A 23,478-nucleotide genomic window follows, 5' to 3' on the forward strand; every position below is an offset into this window, starting at 1 on the left:
GACGTTCGCCGCCTTTGCGCTCAATAAGGTCCTCCTCGCCGTCCAGTCCGCTGGACTCCCCGTTCTACGTACCACCGTACCTAACTCGAGACTGTATCGCTGTAATGCAACACCGCTGATATTTCGCAGCGTTTGAGTGTTTGGATATAACGTTCTCGAAGTTACACTTCTAGCAACAAAATCGGAACACGTACGATGCGAGAGTACAGATGAAAAAAAGATGGAAGGAATATTCTACCATGCTAGCAAAACTATCAGACAAATCCGATAGAAACTGCTAATCAAAGCTAGCATTAAGATATCATATACGACCCTCATCTGCCAGTCCCTATTCTTTAATTGCAATGTTCCATGGATCGAGACCAAGATTCAGTCATCACAACAATACTCGTTAGCGGATGTACAAGAGCTACTCTAGAACTAAGTATCTACATCGGGCAGAAATCAGATAAATACTTTGATTAGATGCAACAGCTGTTTACACTCGCACCTTCCTTGCTCTAGTACGTCGAACCTGGGTAAAAATAAAATTATATCATACCACGATACAAATGAAATCATGCTTACAGTTTCCAAGACTTACATCATCTCTTATGCCAACACCAGTTACACCAGAGCTGTTCTGTGCATTCGTCAACTCTAATGCTCTCTTGCCCCTTTTCTTAAGGCCGGCTACAAAAAACATTGAAACTGGATTAATGGATGAAATATAAACACGGAATGGATAAAGTTCTCTAAGACACATAGAAGTAGTAACACATCTTGTCGACAGGACATAAAATTGTCAGAATACAAGTGCCTTGTAGAATTGAATAATTTAATTGTCAAAGATAATTCCATTTCCAAACAGCTGATCAGAACCGCTAATATGTTCAGCTTTGACTTATGAGCAACTTTTGCGAGATTTTGTTCAGCCAGGCAAGGCATCCCTAAAAGACTTCAAGACCTCTGACAATCGGCTTAAAGTGAACCACAGAGAGTCTCGGTTATCTGCCTGAATGAAATCTGTACAGAACTTGCTCTTTATGAATTGACAATATGAAGGTGCTGTCATGTCCTGGTTATTTGACGGTTACCTGTTTTGTTGTTTGATAAAGTCGGTTTCACAAAATTGTCATCACAATCGCCAACATCTCCAAGATCACTGCTATAAGTTGATATATAAGTAGTCATGGATTGGAAGATGGCAAAGGTCGAAAATGAAACATTCTCACCATGCAATCGAAGAGCCAGGAAGCAATAGTTCATGCTTACGGGATTCAGACAAACCCTTGCCACGGTCTTTCTTGAAGGAACTATTAAATAATTCAGAATAAATATCATCAAAAGGAAGAAAATTTGAGATTGCAGTTTCCAATAGTTCATTATTCTGCGTCATGCTATGCTGGATATAACTTTCAACAGTGCCCACACCAGACAAACTTGCAGCAATGTACATATCAGTTTTTTATCAAATAAGTTGAAAAGGTTCATTTTCAACTCTCCCAGTTATTCTTACAGCACCGGCACGATTCTGGAATAGAGTTGTAGTTCTTTCACTTGATTGGAACAGAGGTGTGGTTGGACTTGCAGGCATACACTTACTAAATTGCACAAGAACTGGTAACCAGAAATCCAGGCCAAGGCAGGATATAAAGATATTGAAGCTCGTTCACATTTTTTGATAAAGAACTACTACAGCTGATTGCACTTACAAGTTGTTTTGGACAATGAAAGAACATTATGAATCTAGTAACACAAATTTAATGTGGCCATATGGCCTTTATTAGTTGAGGTCAAAATAAAAACATTTGACCGGTACGCATTCTAGGATAACTTATGTTTGCCATCAGAGGGACTGAGAGAGTAATAATCTTATTAGGTAAAGGATCAGCAAGAAATGAATGAGACCAACCAATTCTACCTACAGACACAGATCCAACAACCAATCTTTGTAGTTAACTTGGCATTGCATGGTTTTCCTATGCTACCAAATAAGGGCACATTGGGCAGAAAATGGGGAAGGTGGCCCTATACAGTTAGGTCAAGAATAATTCGCAGGATATATTACACTATAGAGTTATACTAATTCAAATAGTGCAAAACACGATATCACGAGGTAACCTTTACAGAACACATTTAAAACATTTCACAATATCAGCTTAGCCTGCCAATACCAGATAATGCAATGCGGGAGAAAAACCGTTTCCAAAGGAGAAAAACATGCTAAACTGTTTGTCTGCTTACCACTCTCTAGGATGAAAGTTGGGAATGTCCTGCAAGAATTAAAAAATACATTCATGTGCGAAACCATAGGTAATTCATTATCTTACAGACAAAATTATAAGTTGATCACAGGTTAGCAAATACGTGCATACCACAGTTTGCCTACAGAAGTTATGATCTGCCTTTGAAGCTCTAGTCTCCCCAGTGGAGCATCTACTCAATGGACGATTCTGATTATCCAAGAGAGAGACACAATCTCTAGAATCAGCTTCCTTAGCTAAACCCAAGGAGCCTGGAGATGATAACTTTGTGCCAGCGGAACCACAAGATGACACCTTTTCCTTCTCAAAGCTATTATTAGTATTTTGATCCTTTTTCTTCGACCGGGCTTCCCCAGATACCGAATTTTGGTTCCCTTTCCCTTTATCACAACCACTTGCATTATGTCCCACTAATTTGCTTAATGAGGAATAAACTTCCCTTTTAGGTGCGGATTCATTAGATACCCTCTCAGAAATAACAGAACAATTAGTATTGTCCTGAAACACATGTCGATTGAGCTTAGAAGATCACCAAGTTATGGTGTATAATTATATATTAAAAATGAAGATGAAACGGAGGCACTGCAGACAGAATGTACCTGATGAGTATAAGGTTCATGAGCTTTCAGAATTCTTTTTACAAGACTATCGTTTATGAAAATTCCTTGGCAGCATGCCTGCATTAGAAATATCCGAGCCAGCAAAAATTAGCTATAATGCAAACATAGATTAAGCTATGGTTTCAAATATAGTAACAGACAGAATAACTCACATCCGCTTTTGTTTCACTCCCAGACAATCTATAATAAGATGAGGGCAAGAGAATATGTCGCGGAGAATCAGACATCTTGCAATACTTATCAAGTTCTTTTACAATAAGCAAGCCGATTTTTGAGAGAATGTGCAGTTTCTGTGACAGGAGCATAGGACGTCAGTGTTTAATGACGAAATGGTAGACAAATATAAAGTTTAAAAGTGGCTAAGAGATATACAGGAGTGATCTCACAATCAACCAGATCCTCAGCCTTCTGAATAGCACGGAAGATCCCTGAAAGAACTGATACAGGACTGGTTGTGGCACCATGCTCAGTTCTGTTAAAATCATCTATTTCAACTAGTTCTCTCAACATCACACAAAGTGGGCTGTCAACAAAACAAAGGAACAAACAAGAAAGTGATTACGAGCACAAAAATTTTCCAGCCACAAGAACCACATAAGTACCAAAAGGAACTTCTGTCACAGGATCCAAAGATCTAAAATAAGAATATACCTGCAAAACTCAGGAAAGCTAGCATCATTTTCACTGTGCTTGGAAGGGAACTTCCCATCATATGCTAGAGTATGGATCAAGAAAACCACAGCATATGCTGGGTTGTCTACAATTGAATCTTTGCTTGCTTTCTGATGAATAAAAAATCTTCTTTGCTCTTTTAGCACTTCGCTTAAGTAATTTGTCGACTAGGAACAGCACAGATTGACAGACAGGAAATGCTTAACCACATGTCGATGTATGGCATATATCTAGAAAACTGAAAGCAAAAATAGAAAAGAAAAGAGGGCATTTACTTCGGTACGGACATCTCCAGAGCAATCTGTTGATGCCAGAGCAAAAGCACATGCATATCTAACAGGGATTGCACGTTTCTTCAAGAGGCCATAAAGTTTGCAAATAAATGACTTGCGAACAACATATGAAGGATCCTGGAAGCCAAACACAATATACATTACAAAGGGAAAGTAACTACTAAAATGCACAAATCCTCCATAATAGGTTTGAATATGGAGCTGTGATAGGTCAGTCAGTACAATTGTCTCTAAAGAATAATAATCGCACTAATAGACTAAGGTATATAAGGCAAACTGATGAATGCAAACATACGTATCTGTCCACAGAGAAGATTGCACCTCAAAATCAATGGCCATATAAAAATCAGATTATCAAATAATTTTTGAAAGGTTAGCGGAAAAAATGTTGCCTCCATATGAAAAGTAAAGACAAGATAATAATTAGCATGTAATATATTGACAGTACCCTTGCCATGAGAAGTGTATTACGAAATAATTCTGGTGAAATATGTGAATCCCATCTTGTAGCTAATCGTAGTACAGATTTTCCAGCAGCCAGTTTCAGATACAGTCTATCATTTTCACTGAATACAGCATGAAAGGGAATAGAATCAGTATTTCATTTGTTTAAGAAATAAAAGAAAACTACAAATACAGAAATATAAATTTAACATTCTCCTAGTGGACTTCAATGAACAGGATGATATATGAAATTTGCAGTACAACAACATTTAACTTGTATAAATGTATAGTTTCCTGAAGTTTGCAAGCATTAATCCTAGGAGCTAGCTCATCACGAACACGAACTATACACTCTCCAGTTTCTCCTTTCTGAACTCCCAATCAGCTAATTCAATAAGTGAAAAACAATGAAGGTATGGAACCAGAAAATTGGGGATAGGGGTGCGAACCACATTGAAGGTATTGGCCAAGGCGGCTTGACAGTAAAGTTCAATTGTAAGTTCAAACTTGTGTTTTCTCTATTAAATAGGTCAGCGAGCATATATGGTCGCAGTAGCATTGAGATTATTGGTGAATGTGACATGGATGGGGAAAACGGGATATAACAAGATAGTGTTATTAACATAGGAAAATGCATTATTATGTGCGGAAAATTGATGAAGGGGATGAAAGGACTGTGGGAGTCTCATTGAGACACTGGTCTTATAAGTTTGGGCAAACTCTTTCATTTATTTTCTAAAATGCAAATAAAATAAAGTTATACTGAGTCCCTCATCTCTCTAAAAAAGTTTGATGGGTTCCTACTTCCTGTCATTGAACTAACCAAGAAGCATCTGACTGAAACAGACTGACATTCCTCAAGACACTGGCCCATGTTTCACCATCACAGTAACCCTAAAACATTGGTACCAATAATATAACAAACCTTGTGAAAGTGCATAGTGGATGACTTGTAAGCAGAGTAAGGCACAAGGTTTTAACTTTTCATACTGTTAAAATTGATTTCAAATATCATAGAAAAGCTAATCAACCAAGTAATCAACACAACTCAGAGTTTTCATTCTGAGAAACAACTTAGTATCACCAGTCTCCCAAAATCTGAGGCTATCAGTAAACATAAACACAAAATTTAGAATAGTGAACCGTTTCTTAGAAAAAGAACATTTAGCAGAATGTGAGTTAGCAGAACAAGGCGAACCATAGAGCAATGTCTTGGAAGAGACCCTTTTCAAATTCCAACAGCATCCCCAGAACTTTGTTAATTCGAGCACGAGCGGTACTTCTTGGTAAGCAACTTTTGACAAGTGCTTTGAGACAATAAATCTACAATAGACCACAAACAAATCAGACCAGAAGACATAGATCCATCCCTAGAAGCAGCCTTCTAATGTGTAACTCCCACCCCATGCCAGAATGCACATAAAAGTAGATGAAAGTTGTTTCCAAAGTGGATGGTATAAGTAAAGGTCCTGTAGTGAATTTCATCCACACTTGGAATCTCCACACTAAACCTACCATGAATTGAACGCTTCCTTTCAAACAGTGAACTTACCTTCAGTTGGCAAGAGAAGCTGCATGCACAATTGTCATCAAGGGATGACTGTCCGGATGTTGAAATGAACTGGATAAACCAAAGCATTGAAATAAACACAACAAATAAGTTTGTTTAACTCTAGACATCATATTACTACAAAAAAATTACCTACCTTGGTTGATGACAAAATATCTTCAATGGAATTGATAATTTGCCTGTCATATAACTCGTACACAGAAGGGGAATGCTCCAATATTGAGCCCAAAGACTGTAATAGTGTTGGAACATTGTTGTTATCATTTAGACCGCTAACAACTTTCTGCAGGGAAGAACAGACAGTAAGTTACACACAAAGGCAAGGGTTATATGGTGTCAAATAAAAAAGTATCCTAAAAACAAGGATATATATGGCCAACAAACTTTTTGTGAATAGCATAGCATCATAAACATCATTCGGCAACAGTTTTAAGCATTTCAATATGGGAACAACAAACCATGATGATTATAATATGTGTTTAGTAAGTAGATTTTTTTACATTCCATGGAATTTTTTTGGGCATTAGCATCATGGGCTGTGGATCATAACTTAATACACCATCTTATTAACTTTGTCCTGCTCTCAGCCGTGAATGAAACATATAGAAGCTGCATGTATCACAGTGTCAGGCTCTCAGCTGGCAGCTTACAGTTAACAATAGTAAATAAAATGAAGAGAAATCCCAAAAACTTGTGCATGCAAGATACTAATGTACAGTTCACAATAGTAAATAAAATAAGAAGTTATTCAGCATGGAAATCATGTAATGATTTGGTACAAAATACAATGACTGATTAATCGTGTCACACAGAATCCTTATAAAATGTCAATGCTTTCATTTTTTATAAGGCGTTTGCAAATTTGAAACAGTTATGGAATGAGAGTTGAGACAAGAAGAAATTAGAAATGTAACAAATCACTAAAAGCGACTGAACTATTTACAACCTACCTTGCATAGTCTGGCAAATCTCTTGTCATCTGCGAAGTGCAGTGAAGCAATTGCGGTGATAGCATATTTTGATTCGGCACGAGTACCTTCGATGCACTTTTGCTCCAATAATGGGTAGACAGCATTACTGGCAACAGAACAAACAACTTCTTTACTACACAGTGTATGTCCCCCTCACAAACAGATGTAGTGTAATTACTTCTTTAAAAAATAGGGAAAAGTCCACTTTATCACCACAAAATATTTCGAGTATGTTAACCACCTACATATTTTAATATTTTCTGGTCTATGTGACCCCTTGTTTCCTAATATCAGTGCACTTAACCCCTAATGATGGTTTTGCCAGAGTGGACACCGGTTTAAGTGGTTTAGCCTCATCGGATGGCCAGCTGGCCGGATGACATGGACTAAACAATTTGAACTGTCATTAGGGGTTTAATGCACCAGTATTATGAAACAAGGGGTTCGAATAGAGCAGAAAATACTTAAGGTGTTAAGTGGGCTCTCGAAATACTTTGGTGAAGTGAAGCGGACATTTTTTCCTTAAAAAAGACAAAGTTAGTATACACTTAAGTCTTGATATATATTCAAATATTAAAGTGATTTCCAAGATTTGAGGTAACATGTTGCAGCCAAGTAAATCAGAACTGATCCTTGATAACTCATGCGTGAGGTGCAGTATTGATACACACATCAAACCGTTAAGAGTGTCTTAGTCTCTCGTATAGGTTGTTATATTTCCCTTGCACTCACTGTATATATATTGCCCTATGGGCCTAGTAATAGATCAGGTTTGCACTTGTAACACAAGCATGAGTCATGTTCAGAATAATCATCAACAAACAAACAGATCAAGACAATCCAACTTCACATGCAAATGCATTTACCTGAAATTAGTAGATAAATAGTGTGTCGATTTTGCCAAATGTGCCAACATTTGGAGAGTCTTCTCATTTATCAGGACTGATTCTTCTGAGAATAGCTTCAACAAGTATTCCTTTGATCCCTGGAATAATGATGGAAATACCATTGCAACTACCTACATTGTTACACCTTTGAGTCAGAAGTATAAAGGATGCTTCTTGCATGAGAAGAAAAGGCATGCATAAACTCAAAACGCTGAAATTAAACTAATGGTTCTAAGATTGTCATTGATGACTCACACAATGAAACTGAAATAACAAATTTTAAATCTAAGGTGGTTCTTGGGTTTGGCATGATTGAAAACATGGAAATAGTAATAAGCATCAGCGGGAAGTCAAACAAGAGTGATCTTTACATGGAATCTACAGTTAAGCAGTTATAAACATTGTTAAGTATGCCGTAGTTCAATCAAGGATGAGGACTGAAAATGCTGAAAGTTGTAAACAAATTGCAAGCTTGGAGCAAAGGGTAGAATTATGATGCCTGCAAAGAAACAAGTAGCTCGCTTGTTATTGACTGCTAGTTGGAATGCAAGCTGTTGCAGACACAACAACGACAACAACAACAAAGCCTTTTAGTCCCAAGCAAGTTGGGATAGGCTGGAGATAAAACTCAATAAGATCCAACACACAAGAGGCTGAACAATGAATTAAATAAAATAAGGTATTAGTAATAGTAATATTGGAGGCATGCAAGCTATGCAGCGAAGGGTGTAGTCCCCTGAAAACAAACAAGTAGCTTGCTTGCTGTCAACTAATAGTTGGTCAACTAATAGTTGGCAAGGCGTGCAAGTTGTTGCAAAAAGTTACAGACAAAAATCCTATCTGCCTGTCAAACTCATCTTCTTTCAGTACTTCATCCAATCCATTGACTACATTTAATGCAACAATTAGTTCCTGAAGCTTTTAATCAATAACAGGGAATTTAGGTGAGAAATCACAATTACTGATGAAATTAAGGGATGCACTGTTAAATTGCGAGCTTATTTATTTAGCCTTTTTGGGGGGTGAGGGGGTGGGGCGTTGAATTGCAGCCTCCCAATTTGACGGACAAATGGTCAGGATGTCCTGGAATCCACCCCAACTCGTGCTTTTTATTATTTTATACCATCATAGATATGCTTACCAGTAAAAGATCACAAGCAGACTCCACGTAATTGGTTAATTCATTTCTGCAGGTGAAAAGAGACTCAAAAGTGACACAGATCATCTCCCAATTAAATATTGAATGCAAACATTTTATAGACAGAACTTTGCAAAAATTGTAGATTGGGTGTTTGTTTCCGATTCTTTTGAGAAAGGAATCCTGCAGCCATGCAAACACATAGTCAGATACAAACAAAGACCATAGATTTCTGAAGATTTAATGTGTTAGGCCACAAGTCTTAAGAAAAGCACTTATGCAGGCAGAATAAGGAAAATGAATAGATCAACTATGTGAACTGAGCGTTTTGTACCTCAACAGAATCTACAGTTAGCTGCTTGTAAAAACTGAACATAGAAAGTTCACATTATGTTTTTTACTAACAAAAATATCAGGACGTGTAATCGCTAGCAAAACTCGAGTCGACTTGCCTTGCTCTAATATTTATTAAGCGTTTCAACCTTACAGAGGATGGCAAATAGACGCAATCTTAAAAAAAAGGTAAAATAGTTAGGAAATTCTTATGGTACATAATATCAAATAATGGATATGTATCAAAGATGACATAAAAGCACATTTCCTTTTATGAATGCATGTTCACATCTTACGATTGGTTGATGAGTAAGTAGGATTATGCAACTATGATTATGGAATACATGGATGCCAAGAAAAACAATTGAACATGTGTACAGCAAAACCTAGAAACTATGCACTATGACCTCTCCTATAAGTTTATATTGACTAGATTTCTTAAGATAAAGGGAACAAAACCAAGCAGAGATCAAATGAATTGCAGTCTTATCGATTGGAAGGACTAAAAGAGTATTACTCTGGTCAAGCGGCCTGTTGCAAAAGTAGCTCCCTCATTGATTAATTCACCCAAATCTTTAAATATGTTATTATCTTTCATCTGGTGCAAATTTTCAAAGCACTCTTCAGCTTTAGAGGTATCTGCAAAGGAAGCTGACATCTTTCTGAATGATGCACAAATTTTCTTCTGTATTTCATCTGAAGGTTCCTCCTACAGCACATGCATGCTTCAATTTGAGAAAAAGGTCAATGTTGTTGTCAAGTGATTGATGATTTACAAACCTTCTTTGCTCGGAGAGATAAATATGCTTGCATCTCCAGTTGCAACCTAAAGGTAAAACTTTCAGCATAAAATGTATTGCATACAGTTATTGCACCTATATATTATGTGTTGCAGATATTACCTTCTCTTCTGAGAAAAGATGATGTTCAAAGCCTTAATATGTTCTGGTTTGAAATAAGAAAAGAACTCAATCCAGTGGTTTGCTCTTTCTTTTGGAGAAAGTGACGATGGAAAGAGTTCTTCAGCAAATATAAGTTCCATATTCTGTGGCCTGCGATCAGATAATAAAGAAGCCAGAACTCAGAACTGTGGGCAATATCTTGTGTACAAAGAGAGAAAATCGAACAAACCTGAAGGATTCACTATCTTTATCAAAACAAAGAACTATAAGTTTAGCCGGGATTTGTTCATAATGAGCATTGACTGTGGCAGTTCTTCTTGAGCATTTCTCACAGTAATCCCTATACAGCTCCAGCAACTTATGCATTACATTCTTTCTAACGGATACCTGCAAAGTATGTTTGGGTGAGGCACTGTAGAGAAGTAACTGCATTGAGAAATATCAATAGTGTATACTCACCTTTTTGTCACGTAGCCTGTTAGCTGCTTCTAATATCACTTCAGGAGGAAACGAGCTAAGATTTGATTTGGCTAAATCACAGACTGTGTGAACAGCTCGGATCCTCACTTTGTCATCAAAATCCAACAACCTTCCTTTAAGTGATGCTGCCACAGAAATGAAACATCAACATGAAAAGGGTGCTAAACTGCTAACACAGCAAAATAGATAAAAGAACAACAAATAAAAGCAGCCTCACTAAGTATATCTTGTGCTTCATTTCCAGATAATACATCCATGTAGCAGGCTTTTGCTGCATCGATTGCAGCAATTCTAACTTCTGCAGATTTGTCAGAGAATCTCCTCAGGAATTCTATAAAAACCAACTTGTTTTCTTGACCAAAACGAAGTTTAGAGAAGGCAAGAAGCCTCCCAATCAGGTGAACCACCTCCAGCCGTCTATCAACCTGGTCGCTCTACAGAGGTAGATGGTGCAAGTTCAGGGAGAATATTTGGCAAGTATAATGGTGTAACAAAGGAAAGAGAATAACGTACGAGAAGTTCATGTGTTAAGTTTGGAATGACAGCAAAAAGCATATGGGGAGCACACTGGAATAATTCCAAAATAACTTTATGATGTAGTTTCCCAACTTCATTAACCGGCATATCCTTGTTGAAAATGCATGAGGACAAAAAAATGCGAATGATAGGCTCCAATTTCTCGGAACAATTTCGAATGATGTCAATAGCCAGCTTGTGGGATGCTCCCTGCACAGGCAACAAGAAGAAAAAAACATTAGCTGATCATCTACTTGGACTGAAGAATGAGGAACTTGGACTGAAGAATGAGGAACGTAGGTGCCCACGTATATAAGTATTTGTCCGGACCGCAGAGAACTACAGGCTTTAGAGAAACATCCCTCTAACCAGTAACAAAATATACAGTAAATAATGCACCTTGTCGTCTTTTACTAAATTGCGTAAAATCACATCCACAAGAGGTTGAGTAACTTTTTCATTCAATATTTGCGTCATTATTGATAGCATAGCTTGGCACAAACTCTGCTGAAGGCCTTGCCTGTAAAAAGATTCACAATCAAGAAGTTAACGTATATACTTCATATTAAATTTCTAGAGTCAAATACCCAGCAGACAAATATGAAAAATGAGAAATTCGAAGTACAAAAAGGATCAGTAAGATGGTGCTTTACCAACAGAACGCTAACAAGAACGCAATAATTTCTTGAAAAAATACAATTAACAGAGAGGCAGAAGAAAAATACATGACAAAATCTGCACAATGGATATGTGTACATGATTATATAGTTGCAATGTATGCATTATGTTGATTGATATTGAATCTAATGCAATTTGTGAGTTGCCATAAATTGGTGAAAGTGTCAAACTCTGGTCAAGCAATGACCGCAGTATGAGACATCGTACTAGACTGTACAAGTGAGCTGTATGTCTTTGTTCAATATATTTCTTCCAAAAGTCAATAAGCAAAAGTGTTTATTTCAAAAAAACTCACAAGAATGAACAAGCTCCCAAACCGCTCCTCTTATAGGAACAAACTTCTCTCCTAGAAATTTGACCGATACTATTGCATGTTTTGGTCAGCAAGCATTGGGCGCTTCATACATTTCACATAAACTTCTTCGAGATTTCTGGGATTGTAGTATTTTGAACTTAAATATAACCATGTTTTGAGCAACAGTGAAATGTCCACACAGAAATAGATTGATATACGGTATCAGCAAAAAAAATTGCATCTCACTATTACTACTAAAATCTGCTCAATAAAGAACAAAGAATAAATGCATTTGCAAGCAACAGGATGGGCAAATGAGCATCAGATTTTAAGGATAGTTTGCACAAACTACAAGAGCAATCAAAGTAGTAGATTTAGCCTTACTTCACTGATGAGAAGAAAATTTTGACCATATCAAGAACCAAGTCCTCACAGCCAATGTCGAGCATAATTATAGAACATCTAAGCGCAGCAACATTTTCCAATATCTTCATCCTTCTAGTAAGATATGGACTGCTAGTTTCAGCAAGGTCTGCAAATATGCTGATAAATAGCCTAAATATTTCCTGAGAGAAAACAATTAACCAAGTGTTATTGAGTGCAGTCCTTGATCAAATTGTTCTTTGTCACTACTTCATGGCTCAAAGGTAAATCATGTTTCAGAAGTTCTGTTTAAAAAATGTAACTATCAGGTAGTATTTCACATCACCAAATGGTGATGGTTGAAGAAGTCACCAATACACAAGCACAAAAGTGGCATCACTGTTAAATACCTTAAATATTTCATCACTAAAAGGTGGATCAGGTGCAAGGACCCGCATAATCTCAATAAAGCAAACCGCAACAAGAAGTTTGACATCCTTGTCCTTATGATTGAGTAAAGTGGTCTGGACCAGAGATTTACTCAAAGCATGAAGGGCATCCTGCAGAGAGGAGGACTGACTAAACTCTGATAATGCACTTTCAGCTTGCTGCAGATAATAACAGAAGCGTGTTAGTGAAGTATAGAAATACAATCTAACATATAGCCAAAGGAATGTAAAGGATATGTATCCACTATTATTTAAGCTTTTTCATCATTATGGTGATCCCACTTGAGTATGTATAAGTTCATGGCTAGCTCCAGAATGACTTCTAAGCTAGATTGAACTGTTGCAACTATTGGATAATTATATATAGCAAGAAAAGAGCAATCAGCACGGTGTTTGAGCATAGTTATTGGCTAATTGCTCTTGCCTCTCCCAACTGTAGACCCTAAAATCCCCAAGTCAGTAACCAACTCTCAGAAGATCTATCCACTCAGACATAAGCACCGCATTGACCAACCGCGACATTCTCCACTATTGGATACACAACTTCGTCAGCATTACTGCACCATCACTCCATTTAAGTTGAGAATCAGTACGTATTGCAACATGGTATCCGGATTCACCAAAAATTTCAGTAGACCGCTTCCACTTCCTGAACCCTAACTACTAATTTTTGTAGCGAATACCGCCAAACTTAGGAACGCACCACGCGTCCTACTAATTCGAAACCTCAGAAGCAGCGCAGCGTTTCACGAGAAAAAGGAAGCGCGCTGGGTTCGGTTGAGCGAGCAAATGGATCAGGAGGAGAAGCGACTGGGGAGGAGGGGTGCTCACCTTTAGGAGCTTGACGAGGGCGTCCTTGCCGAGGCGCGGCTGCGCGAGGCGCTTCCCGACCTCCCTCACAACTTGCTCCGGCGAGCCAGGCATTGCGGGGCAACGGCTCTGGCGGCGTCGTGGATCCCGGAACCCTAAACCCTAGGAAGGCTAAGCGGTGGGAGAGCGAGCGGAGGCGGAGGAAGAGGCCATGAAACGGAAGGAAAAAGTGTGTGCCGGAGCGCCGAGTTCTGCCGGTGCTAAGGTGCCGTTTGGATGAATGATGGGATAGGGACGGGGAAATGAAAAGGGTTATGAAGCTTTGGGTTTGGGGAATGATACTAAATTCTAATATTATTTTTATATTTGGGTATGTTGGGTTTGGATTTAAGATTGAAACTTTAAAGGAGCAAAATGCTATTGCATTTCTGCCGAACAAATTAGAAATGTAAAACTTGATCACTTATATTGAATCGAGCAACATTGTCATGGGCCCCGACCCCATCGTGTAGCTTCCGTTGGGCCTTTACCATGGCACGGGGTAAGAATTACAGATAAGATAAACTACAAGTAAAAAAAGGAGCAAATCTAGGCACATGCAACATGCCGCACAGCAACGGGGTTGATGGCTGACCACATTTGCACACCAAGCCCCTTCGTCCACACCCACGCAGCTCCACGCTAGCAGCTCAGGTGTGCCTCCCTAGTCGTATTACCTGTGATGGGGATAGAAGCGAGGTGTCGTCTCAGCATGCTAAATGCTTGGATGAGCGACTGGACGAGGCTCCGTTGCTGCTGTTGGAAGGTACGCCCTCTCATCCTCCACACAGCGCACGCTTTCCCATCACTTTCCGCATCGGATAGCGGCAGATTCAGGTGATGAATGTGGCGAGGGCTCGGAAAAGATGAGAAACAGGGTTTATTTGGTCCACCGCTCATTTCCCGTCCATAACCCACATCTCCCGCTGGGATAAAATCGATGGGATAAGAGGTCTTCATATCCCACTCTCAGACCTTCTTCTTTTCGCATACCCTTCAACCAAACATTAGATTAAACTCATCCCACCAGCTATTTCGCATTCCCACCCCTCATTTTCCATAATCCAAACGGCACCTAAGGGTATGTCCGATAAAGGTCCTAATCTAAAAATAAAATATATAAAATAAATGATTCTGTGCGGGAACTGAATAAGTAGAAGTTATTTACATTAGTTCCTATCTTTTAGTTTATTTTAAAGAATCACTCCTACGAATTCTACTCAAGTAGCTAAAAATTGAAAGCTACTATTTAGCAGAGCTTCTCCTAATTTCAGCCGAAAAACTGCTCTAGAAGCTCTGTCAAATAAGTCCTAAGATCATCCAATCGATTCATTTTACCAACGAGAATCCTTCTAGTTCGGTTCAATACTTTTAACAAAAATTTTTTTATGATTCCTGTTATAAAGGAATTTTTAATGTTATTCTCTTTATATGGTATTTTCTCTCCTTTCTCTTTATAAATCTAGCTATTAAAAATAAGATAAAATAAAGGGAATGAAAATATGAAGAAGAACCAGAGCAGGATATGTGCAAATTCCACTCCAAATGTTCACTTCAAACATGATTGCAAACTTGTAATCACGATTTCTCGTTTATTTTCTTCTCTTATAAAAGTCTATAAAAAAATGTGAAATTTGTGTACTGACTTTGGACAACTTTATGGCTCAACCTATTACACACTCAAGCACAATTTTATAGTCAATCTTATTGGCTTCGCCATATTAATCGAAGCCGTCGTAGGAGATGGCAAAGGAACGTGATATGCACCCTAAAGAGAATTTTTATCAATGTTACAGCACTCATTCAACATGATATGTGTCGCACTATTCATCACATCATCATCATACACATATTGTTAAAGCTTTATCCAATATTTTTTTTAAATAAATCTCATAATAGTATAGTTAGTTGACGAGAATCTTATATGTCGCGCGAGCGACATAATTATTGGGTTGTGAGGCTCAGATGAAACTGTCAGTAACAAAGATAACAGGTATGGTTAGGGTTAGGGTTTCTAGGGTTGCACTCTCCTTTGCCCTGAGACATAGAATCCAAGAGGAAGGCTGATATGGTGGGAGCAGCAAAGCGTTGCAATCGTGTTGTCGTAGCGGGGTGTCACATATGGAGTGGTTAGGAGCATATGGGGTCGAGGAGACGGTAACGAGAAATGAATGGTGCTTTTGCTACCATTTTGGAAGAATCATCATTCAATCTATGGCATTGTATTTGTTCCCTAGTCCCAAACAAGGTTTAGTTCCTATTACATAAGTATTTTGGAACCTTACTTATTTCTTTATCTATTAACCAATATTATTTGTGTTATATAGCTCTTTGATTGCTACTAGCATGTCTCATCTGTACTGCATTCTATGACTTTTCCTTGGTTCTTAGCATGTTCTGTGATTTTTATCGTTCAACTCTTTTGTTCTTTATTTTTTTTCTTGCCATTGTTGTTTTTGTCTTGATGTGCAATAGGGTATGGATTGATATTTGTTCCGTATTGTTAGAACATGAAACCACCTAGAGCTTCATGAGATGAGGCTATAGTGATCAAAACAATGGAAGTTTTCTTTCAATGATTTTTTCTACTTCCTCTTTTATATCGGCTCTGTAGCTCATATAATTGCAGTGATTAATGAGTGGAACTGTGCTAGTGATATCAAGATAAGGTTGCTTTGACTTTAATTTTAGGATCAAAAGACATCGTATCTCACATCCTACAATTCATTCTCATCAATTATAACTAGAAGTTGCATGTTATAAGTTTTACGATTTCCACTCTTTGTATTTGCATGTTATAAGTGTAGCAAACAACTTTATGTGCCATCGACTTTATTCACTAATGTGGTGTTTGGTTCCTTATATGAACCAATACATGTATGAGCTGATGCGGGATCTAAGCACATCCTATTGTTTAGTTTATTGAATCGTACTGTTCCATTTAGGATGAGATGGTTCAGATTCTTGGAATATGCCAAGAAGATGTTGTACTGAGCCGTGCGGCAAAATCAACCGAACGACTCGGTACAGAATCAAATCATCCCAACACGAGCAGTTCTCGTCACCTTTGTGTCGCTCTCACCTCGCACATCGCTACCCTCACCCCTTGCCCGCTGCTACCTCCACCCATCAGCGCCCGTTCCTCTCCTGCGCTGTCTCCCCGCAACCACTGTCTCCTCGTCGCACTAGACCATCACCTGCCACTTCTTGGCGTCACAATTCGCTGCATCATCCTCCAAGGTCTCCGTGGACGAGAACCTGAGGTGAGTCATCGACTCTGAGATATTGGTCTCTTCCTCCAAGGCCTCCACGAACCTAATTCGCTACAATCTTTTGATATATGTTTGTATGATTATTTTAGCCTTGGTATCATGATTTATATAAGAAATCTCCTTACCCTTGTTTGTAGCAAGGGGATTAGCTTCAAGCCCTCGATGATTCTATTGTAAACAGGTGGTTTGGTGCTTGTTCTTGGTAGCGTCAGCTATGTATTGATTTGTTGCAAAAATTTGGTAGATATGGTTAGCAAACACATGTATACTGCTTTTGAATTCCTTTTGTTTTTTTACTCGAGTTGTCGTCCATTCATTGTTGACAAAGCCTACCAGATATTGAAGATGCTATAGACTGAAACCTTTTGTCAATTGATCGGTATGAGTTACAGCTTTGATTCTGATGCTCATTTCAGCTAGATCCATGTATGAGTCAGGCTACGCACTTGCTACGTCCAAGAATCATATCAACATCTTTCAAGAAAGTATGAAGCGTGCGCAATTATGTAGAGTAATGCCTAGCGTCCATGTTTAAAAGGTTCATTCTATTTTAGCCACTTTTTTAGAGACCAACCGTCTTCTGATTCCTCAGGAAAACAATATAAGATAAACTGTGTTCTGAAATGGAGAGGTGTTCATGAATGATGTTTTAGGGAGGCAAAGTGGTAGGAAATATGTTATCATAGCTATACAAATTCATCCAACAAAACATGACTTTATACGAGCTTATAAAATCTCATACAACCAACTAAACAAAAACATGTATCATCCAACCAAAAATGACTTTGTATGAGCTCATAAAATCCTATAAAACCAACCAAACGAAAACATGTATCATTTTGTACAAGCAACCAAACATCCTATTTGCACCATCTCATCCAAAATCATCTTATCCGGGTAAATCATCCCATACATATTCAACATCATTCGAGCAACCCAAGGGCAGATCTAGAGGGGTTATCAGGTGGGCCGAGGCACACCCAAAAAATATTTATCCCAACCCATCTCGTCCAGTCACCCGACGCCCTTGAGTCTCTAACCTACTTGCCCTTGCCCCTCAGGTGCCCGACGCCTCCAGCCCCAGCTGTCATTGCATCGGCGAGACGATGTTGGAAGATCTGATCAATAAGAGTTAAACTGCTCAAGGATCAAAGGGCATATATATACAAGTGCAGCACAAACATCATAAGAGCTCTACACATGATTTTGTAGTAAGTTATTTAAATCTCATGAGTCACCAACTCTAGCCACATGAACACAGCAACAAATGGCACAGAAGCTTTACTACATGCCTCAACTGAAACTAAAATGCAAACAAGTGAATCACTACAAGCTTCCATAAGTTCCCTGGAGTTGTATCGATTGTAGTCATACTGAGCACCGGCGATTACATTATTAGTGTTAAATATCATGCCACAGATTACTACGGTATCCACGGCATAAAAATTTCAGATCACAGTGTTTTAAGAAGTTTTATTTTTTTAGAGAATAGGGTCTCCCCCTGGTTTATCATGATGAAAAACCAACAGTCCAAGTTCACAAGATGAGTGTCTGAAGCACTCGAAACTGAAAAAGAAGTATGACCGCGCACTACTTGAACGAAAGAAGGCGCAACAGGTCCGAACACTCTCGCAGGAGCAACCATAACCCTACCACTACTGAAGTTGTCCATTTCAGCGTCCACTCTATCAATAGGTTTTATTTATTAACAAAATTAAGCAAAATGATGGTTGGATGCTTTAGAGGATAGCACAACACATGGAAACACTGGTTGCTATTCATACAACATCACAGTTTGTTAAGGCTAGCTGTGATAATTATGACACAACCTTTATTAAATATGAAGCCTTGGGAATAAGAAATATGCGACGCTAGTGAGATATAGTTTATTTTTTTAAGATTTTGCTCAAATAGGAACCAACAAACAGGAAGCAGCGCTGACTTAAACTTTTATTATGCAACTTTCTATCTTGTAATACCTTAGATGCCAACTCTTGAACCATTTGTTGCAAATTTGACATCTTTTTGGTAAATTCAGAGAGCTTCAACTCCAGTTCTGCTATATCAGGTCTGCAGAATGAGAATTTAACTCAGATTTAGAAAACATCAAGGTGGTTCTTGACTTTTCTTTTGTCAATCGGGTGTCAGGGAGTGGGGAAAAAAGATCCAGATCACTGAAGCAATTCTGTGGGTGTTTAAAATACGAACCACATAAACAATGCACTTGACAAGAATATCAAATTGGAAGTACTTACAAGGGGTAAACTGAGTGGATTTGAACATCTGCAGGAAAGAGCTTGTACTCCTCTGAAAAAGTTTGGGCCTGTTTCTCCGCGATTGAATCTACAAGTTGCACATCCTTTGCCAATTGCTCATCAACTCTACCACAGTTCAATTTGTTAGCACAGTTCATTTTGCATTAAATATCCCTTTTGTTCTCACGATATCAGATAAAGTTAAATGAAAACTTTCTACAAAATTACCACGGGATGACCTAAGTTTATGTATGCTCTCTCCTGTATAATCAACATTAAACATAGTAGATATATTTCATTTCTGATACAAATAATCAAGTATAAACCAACCTCCATTCTGGATTGTCAGCGTAGCAACTAGCTTCCACTAGATCGACAATGAGACGGAGCAGATCCACCCGCTCCTCATAGCTGCCTCTACCCTACAATAACGACAGTTATCAACCCACAAAAGATGACACACCACGCATCTCAGTTTGCAATTCTCCCATGCTAGACATCTCGCATGATATCAGCAGCCAAAATTCAGCAAATGTAACCGCATAACACCAACAGGGTCACCCATTCCTCTCACCTGAATCGCTTCGGTGTCAACCGAAGGCGTGACGCCTAGAAAATTCGCTATCCCCGCTAAGTCTGCAGAAACCCAAGCTTTCCACCGTCAGCACCACTCGCGATCCCAGGAATAGCAAACATTTGAGCCGCAGGGCAAATAAAAAACCTTACGTTGGATTCTGTTGTTCTCCTCGTCGCGGTCGAGGCTGTCCCCCTGCCAGTTCTGCTGCGTGAACGGCGATCTGTCGCCTAGGAGCCTCCGGAACGCACATCAAACAAGCAAAGCCCTCAGTTTCGAACCCGAATTCCAAAATCGCGGGCGCAATCTAGCAAAGAGATTGCGACTCCCAAACAGGACGAGCGGAGATGCAATGCGGCGCGGGTGGGTGGGCGCATACCGGAAGAATAGCCACTCGAGGAGGCGGTAGCGCTCGACGCCAGCGAAGAGGAGGGACTGCGCGGGGGCGTTGGCGCGCGGGTAGGCGAGCACGGACAGCTTCCGCTGGATCTCCTCCATCTGCTTCGACGCCATGGGGGTCGGGCCGACGGCCGAGATGTTACGGAGATTTTAATTCCCAAATTTATTTTCCTCGCAACCCCCTTTCAAATTTCGAAGGCTTCTCGTAATTGGTTTAATTAATCCGGGTCCCACTTGTCAGCACCCTCAAGGCAGCCCGCTAATTGGGTGCGGTTCACCGTTCGCCACGACGAGTCTTCCGGCGAACCCGATGCGGCCCCACCGCACCGGAGGGGCCTCGGGCGGCGGCGACACGAGCGCGTTCTTCGCGGTGACGCTGGTGCTGTGGGCGGTGTCGGTGGGGTTTGAGATCGGCGTGCGGGGGCGACGCGAGCTGGCGCCCGTGGCCGCCGGGTTCGCCTTCTTCCAGGCCGCCAACGCCGCGGTCCGCGCCGCGGTCTCACGCGACCCCCTCTTCGTCAACACCGCCGTCTCTCTCCTCCACTCCTCCCTCACCTCCGTCTCCAGTATGGATTCTCTCCTTTTCCTCCCCCAAACCCCAACCTTTGGTTCCTTAGCTTTTGCTACTCTCGTTCGATGTATTTGTCGACTACAAGAATCCATACGGTTGGTTCGGTTCCGATATTAGATGGGTTGAGGAAAGAGAAGTGCACAGCCGATTAAACAGTATGTAAACTAGGCGATGCCAATGCTTAGTGCCTTTCCGTGTTGGGGAACCGGGAGCACCGTAGATTTAAGTACTGTTAGCTTTGTCAGTTACTGCATCCATGGTGGTGATGTCATTTGTCTTGGTGTGAGCTTTGCTTGGTTGAAATTGTGCAATATTACTCAAATGCCATATTTGCACGGGATTCGCCGCTAGTGGCTTGTTATGTTTTCAAGGGGTATTGTGGCTCAAAATGTGCCATGTAATGGTGTTACAGGCAAATGCTGCCAAGTTTGTTCAAAAGTAGCTTTAGTTTAAGTGACATAAAACTGCTATTCCCACTTAGTATTGATCATATGGATGCTCCTTTAAGCTCTAAATATTCTCTTCTGTCTACTCCAGTATTCTTAAATTTGGGGCGGTCGAAGCAAAGAACTAAAGTGTGCGAAGCCATTAATACCAATATATATGAGGATTGTTCTGACACTAAGTCTGTAACAGACAGGCATTTAACGCTTCTTGGCACATGATTATGACTTGTAAACTGTAAAGATGTTGCACAAACTTGGGAAGCACCATCAGTACGTCATGTCTTTAAGTCTTAGGCTTGCTTATACGCTTTGTCTTGTGTCAGCTCATCTTTGACTTGATGCCATTGCACTTGCAGTTATCTTTGTTCTCGTCAACCAATGGCGTAGTAAGGGCCTTGAGAACATGTTTGAGCATGAAGAACTATTTGGTGGCAGTTGGATTGGAGCATATTCTGCTCTGTGCTTCTCTTGTGGCTACTTTGCATACGACCAATTGGACATGCTCCGTTACCGTCTATACAGTGGATGGATTTCTGGAATTCTCATGCATCACCTGATTCTGCTAATTTGCTTTACGCTAGCTCTCTATAGGAATGTCACAATCAACTACCTAATTCTCTCTCTTGTATGCGAGGTACATCAATCTCTTCTTATTCTTGGGAGGCATTTAATTTTGTTGACAAAACTGGTCTTACCTTGAAATAAATTTCTTGTCCCACCTTTTTGCAAGGATTGACTTCTTTTCTCACTTGTCGTTTAACTGTTTAAGGAATAAATGCATAGTGCTTTAGCAAAACAAAGTACTTGACACAGATTTTATGAGCCCTTGGCCCTAAGCTGCCTTTGATTCTCAGGATTGGAAACTATTGTCACAAGTATGCCCTTAGTCATTAGATGACCATATGCATTTAGCCCCAACATTATTGCCATGAACATGCAAATATAAGTACTATGGATCCTCCCCCTGTATGGTTGCCATAATGATAATATGACTTGAAGACATTTCACTTTTCCCTGCAATGCATAACAGATAAGATGGTTAGTTCATTCAGTAAGACCTTGAAAGCTAACTGTTTTGCCTGCCCAGTTGGGCTTTCATCCATTGGCGGTCGCAATTGCATCTTCATTTTTACTTGAACAGTTTACTGAGATTGAATAGATGGCATGTATGGTTTCATATGATGGCGATCTTAGAGCTTTTTGGATTTTTGCAATGGATATTTTGTCAGTTGAATTCTCGTATGAGCTTATTCTTCAGCTTTTGTCTATGAAGTTGCTGCACCATGACAACAGCTGCGCTTATTCTTCAGATTGCTAGAATAGAATATTAATGTGTTCATTCATGTCTATAAAGATCTCCCAAAATAAGTAATTAATCTCATTCTCCACTGTAGGAGTGTTGATAATTTTCTTCATAATTGTTATATTAGGGGTTTACCATTAGTTGGAGTGGCTTATCTCAAGTTAGTTATATTCACAGAGCAGACAAACTGAAAAAGTTTATGATTGCAGCTGCACTCCATATTTTTGCATGTAAGGAAAGTGAGGCGAATGGCTGGATTTCGTGATTTCAACAGAAAAATTGTGAAGCTGGAATGGGTACTCAACTGGGCTACCTTTGTGACAGCAAGGGTGATATGCCATATATTGATTACATATAAACTGATCACTGATGCCCACAAGTTTGGTAAGGGCATTGAGCTTCCATTAGCTCTTTTTGGTATGGCAGGGATGAATCTGCTCAACATATTTTTAGGGCTCGATCTATTTAAAGCGTATGCACGAGAAAGAAATCAGCAGAGGCATCAGGACTGAATGCACCTTCCTTGATGGTGTACTCTAAATTTTGACATGGTTATAATTGTGCTCGCGTAAAGACAGAGAGGTATCTTCAAGTCTTGATTAGCCTCTACCCCGGAGCGTAACGGTTTATGTATGTATACTTCTTTATGTATATTAACTCGTACTAAGATCTCTACCAGAAAGGTTTCATTGCCAGCATGCATTACCATGTAGACATTACATTATGATTTCTTAGGTTATACGCAGACAGGTGAACAGGATGGAGAGATACTAAGATGCCTTGTTAACTTGTAAACTGGCCCTAGAAGGCTACAAAACTCTCTTCTTTATCTTTATCTTTAAAATATGATAATTTCTCACTGTGAAGTAAATCTTGTTTGGTTGTTGATGCATTCGCTCTGTTGTACTACGTCAAAGTTTTTACTGGTTGTGAATACAGATCTGGACCACCT

At 39.5% G+C, this 23,478-nt stretch overlaps 3 protein-coding genes across 5 annotated transcripts; 1 reads left to right on the forward strand and 2 right to left on the reverse strand.

Annotated features, from left to right (window-relative positions):
* Positions 1-210: 210 nt before the first annotated feature.
* On the reverse strand, positions 211-13,953 carry LOC133925270 (sister chromatid cohesion protein PDS5 homolog B). The gene is made up of 29 exons (XM_062371183.1): positions 13,689-13,953; positions 12,819-13,016; positions 12,430-12,611; positions 11,472-11,592; positions 11,070-11,282; positions 10,774-10,990; positions 10,536-10,681; positions 10,306-10,463; positions 10,077-10,226; positions 9,955-10,000; positions 9,692-9,883; positions 8,845-9,024; positions 7,683-7,834; positions 6,796-6,922; positions 5,982-6,128; positions 5,828-5,896; positions 5,474-5,598; positions 4,280-4,397; positions 3,814-3,948; positions 3,518-3,705; positions 3,239-3,389; positions 3,019-3,156; positions 2,846-2,923; positions 2,358-2,744; positions 2,227-2,255; positions 1,215-1,295; positions 1,077-1,147; positions 584-672; positions 211-514 (listed from the first exon to the last, which is right to left on the reverse strand). The coding sequence occupies exons 1-29, from the start codon at positions 13,779-13,781 to the stop codon at positions 479-481; spliced, it is 4,017 nt and encodes a 1,338-aa protein (XP_062227167.1). The 5' UTR covers positions 13,782-13,953; the 3' UTR covers positions 211-478.
* A 3,821-nt stretch (positions 13,954-17,774) lies between these two features.
* On the reverse strand, positions 17,775-20,331 carry LOC133925300 (AUGMIN subunit 7-like). 2 transcript variants are annotated; one of them, XM_062371226.1, is made up of 7 exons: positions 20,187-20,331; positions 19,960-20,045; positions 19,808-19,869; positions 19,564-19,655; positions 19,234-19,359; positions 18,958-19,048; positions 17,775-18,096 (listed from the first exon to the last, which is right to left on the reverse strand). In XM_062371226.1, the coding sequence occupies exons 1-7, from the start codon at positions 20,318-20,320 to the stop codon at positions 18,019-18,021; spliced, it is 669 nt and encodes a 222-aa protein (XP_062227210.1). In that variant the 5' UTR covers positions 20,321-20,331; the 3' UTR covers positions 17,775-18,018. The 2 variants fall into 2 exon arrangements, with proteins under 2 accessions (XP_062227210.1, XP_062227203.1); XM_062371219.1 differs by lacking the exon at positions 17,775-18,096 and having other exon boundaries at positions 18,685-19,048.
* A 178-nt stretch (positions 20,332-20,509) lies between these two features.
* LOC133925290 (uncharacterized) lies at positions 20,510-23,400 on the forward strand. 2 transcript variants are annotated; one of them, XR_009910929.1, is made up of 4 exons: positions 20,510-20,772; positions 21,580-21,857; positions 22,736-23,156; positions 23,262-23,400. XR_009910929.1 is itself a non-coding variant. In XM_062371205.1 (3 exons), the coding sequence occupies exons 1-3, from the start codon at positions 20,517-20,519 to the stop codon at positions 23,036-23,038; spliced, it is 837 nt and encodes a 278-aa protein (XP_062227189.1). In that variant the 5' UTR covers positions 20,510-20,516; the 3' UTR covers positions 23,039-23,228. The 2 variants fall into 2 exon arrangements, 1 of the variants encoding a protein (XP_062227189.1); XM_062371205.1 differs by lacking the exon at positions 23,262-23,400 and having other exon boundaries at positions 22,736-23,228.
* Positions 23,401-23,478: the final 78 nt, after the last annotated feature.

Source organism: Phragmites australis, chromosome 1 (assembly GCF_958298935.1).
Source record: "Phragmites australis chromosome 1, lpPhrAust1.1, whole genome shotgun sequence".
NCBI classification, from domain to species: Eukaryota; Viridiplantae; Streptophyta; class Magnoliopsida; order Poales; family Poaceae; genus Phragmites; species Phragmites australis.

What these genes read in the sequence shown, in the direction of transcription:
- LOC133925270 (XM_062371183.1), bottom strand. Translation starts at nt 13,781, where the DNA reads ATGCCTGGCTCGCCGGAGCAAGTTGTGAGGGAGGTCGGGAAGCGCCTC. An exon ending in TGAAGCACAAGATATACTTA is followed by an intron (nt 10,682 to 10,773) that starts GTGAGGCTGCTT and finishes TTTCTGTGGCAG; the next exon opens with CATCACTTAAAGGAAGGTTG. An exon ending in GCTTCTCTTGCCAACTGAAG is followed by an intron (nt 5,599 to 5,827) that starts GTAAGTTCACTG and finishes GGTCTATTGTAG; the next exon opens with ATTTATTGTCTCAAAGCACT.
- LOC133925300 (XM_062371219.1), bottom strand. Translation starts at nt 20,320, where the DNA reads ATGGCGTCGAAGCAGATGGAGGAGATCCAGCGGAAGCTGTCCGTGCTC. An exon ending in GGAGAACAACAGAATCCAAC is followed by an intron (nt 19,870 to 19,959) that starts GTAAGGTTTTTT and finishes GGGTTTCTGCAG; the next exon opens with ACTTAGCGGGGATAGCGAAT. An exon ending in ATCCACTCAGTTTACCCCTT is followed by an intron (nt 19,049 to 19,233) that starts GTAAGTACTTCC and finishes CTCATTCTGCAG; the next exon opens with ACCTGATATAGCAGAACTGG.
- LOC133925290 (XM_062371205.1), top strand. Translation starts at nt 20,517, where the DNA reads ATGCGGCCCCACCGCACCGGAGGGGCCTCGGGCGGCGGCGACACGAGC. An exon ending in CTCCCTCACCTCCGTCTCCA is followed by an intron (nt 20,773 to 21,579) that starts GTATGGATTCTC and finishes TTGCACTTGCAG; the next exon opens with TTATCTTTGTTCTCGTCAAC. An exon ending in TTCTCTCTCTTGTATGCGAG is followed by an intron (nt 21,858 to 22,735) that starts GTACATCAATCT and finishes TTATGATTGCAG; the next exon opens with CTGCACTCCATATTTTTGCA.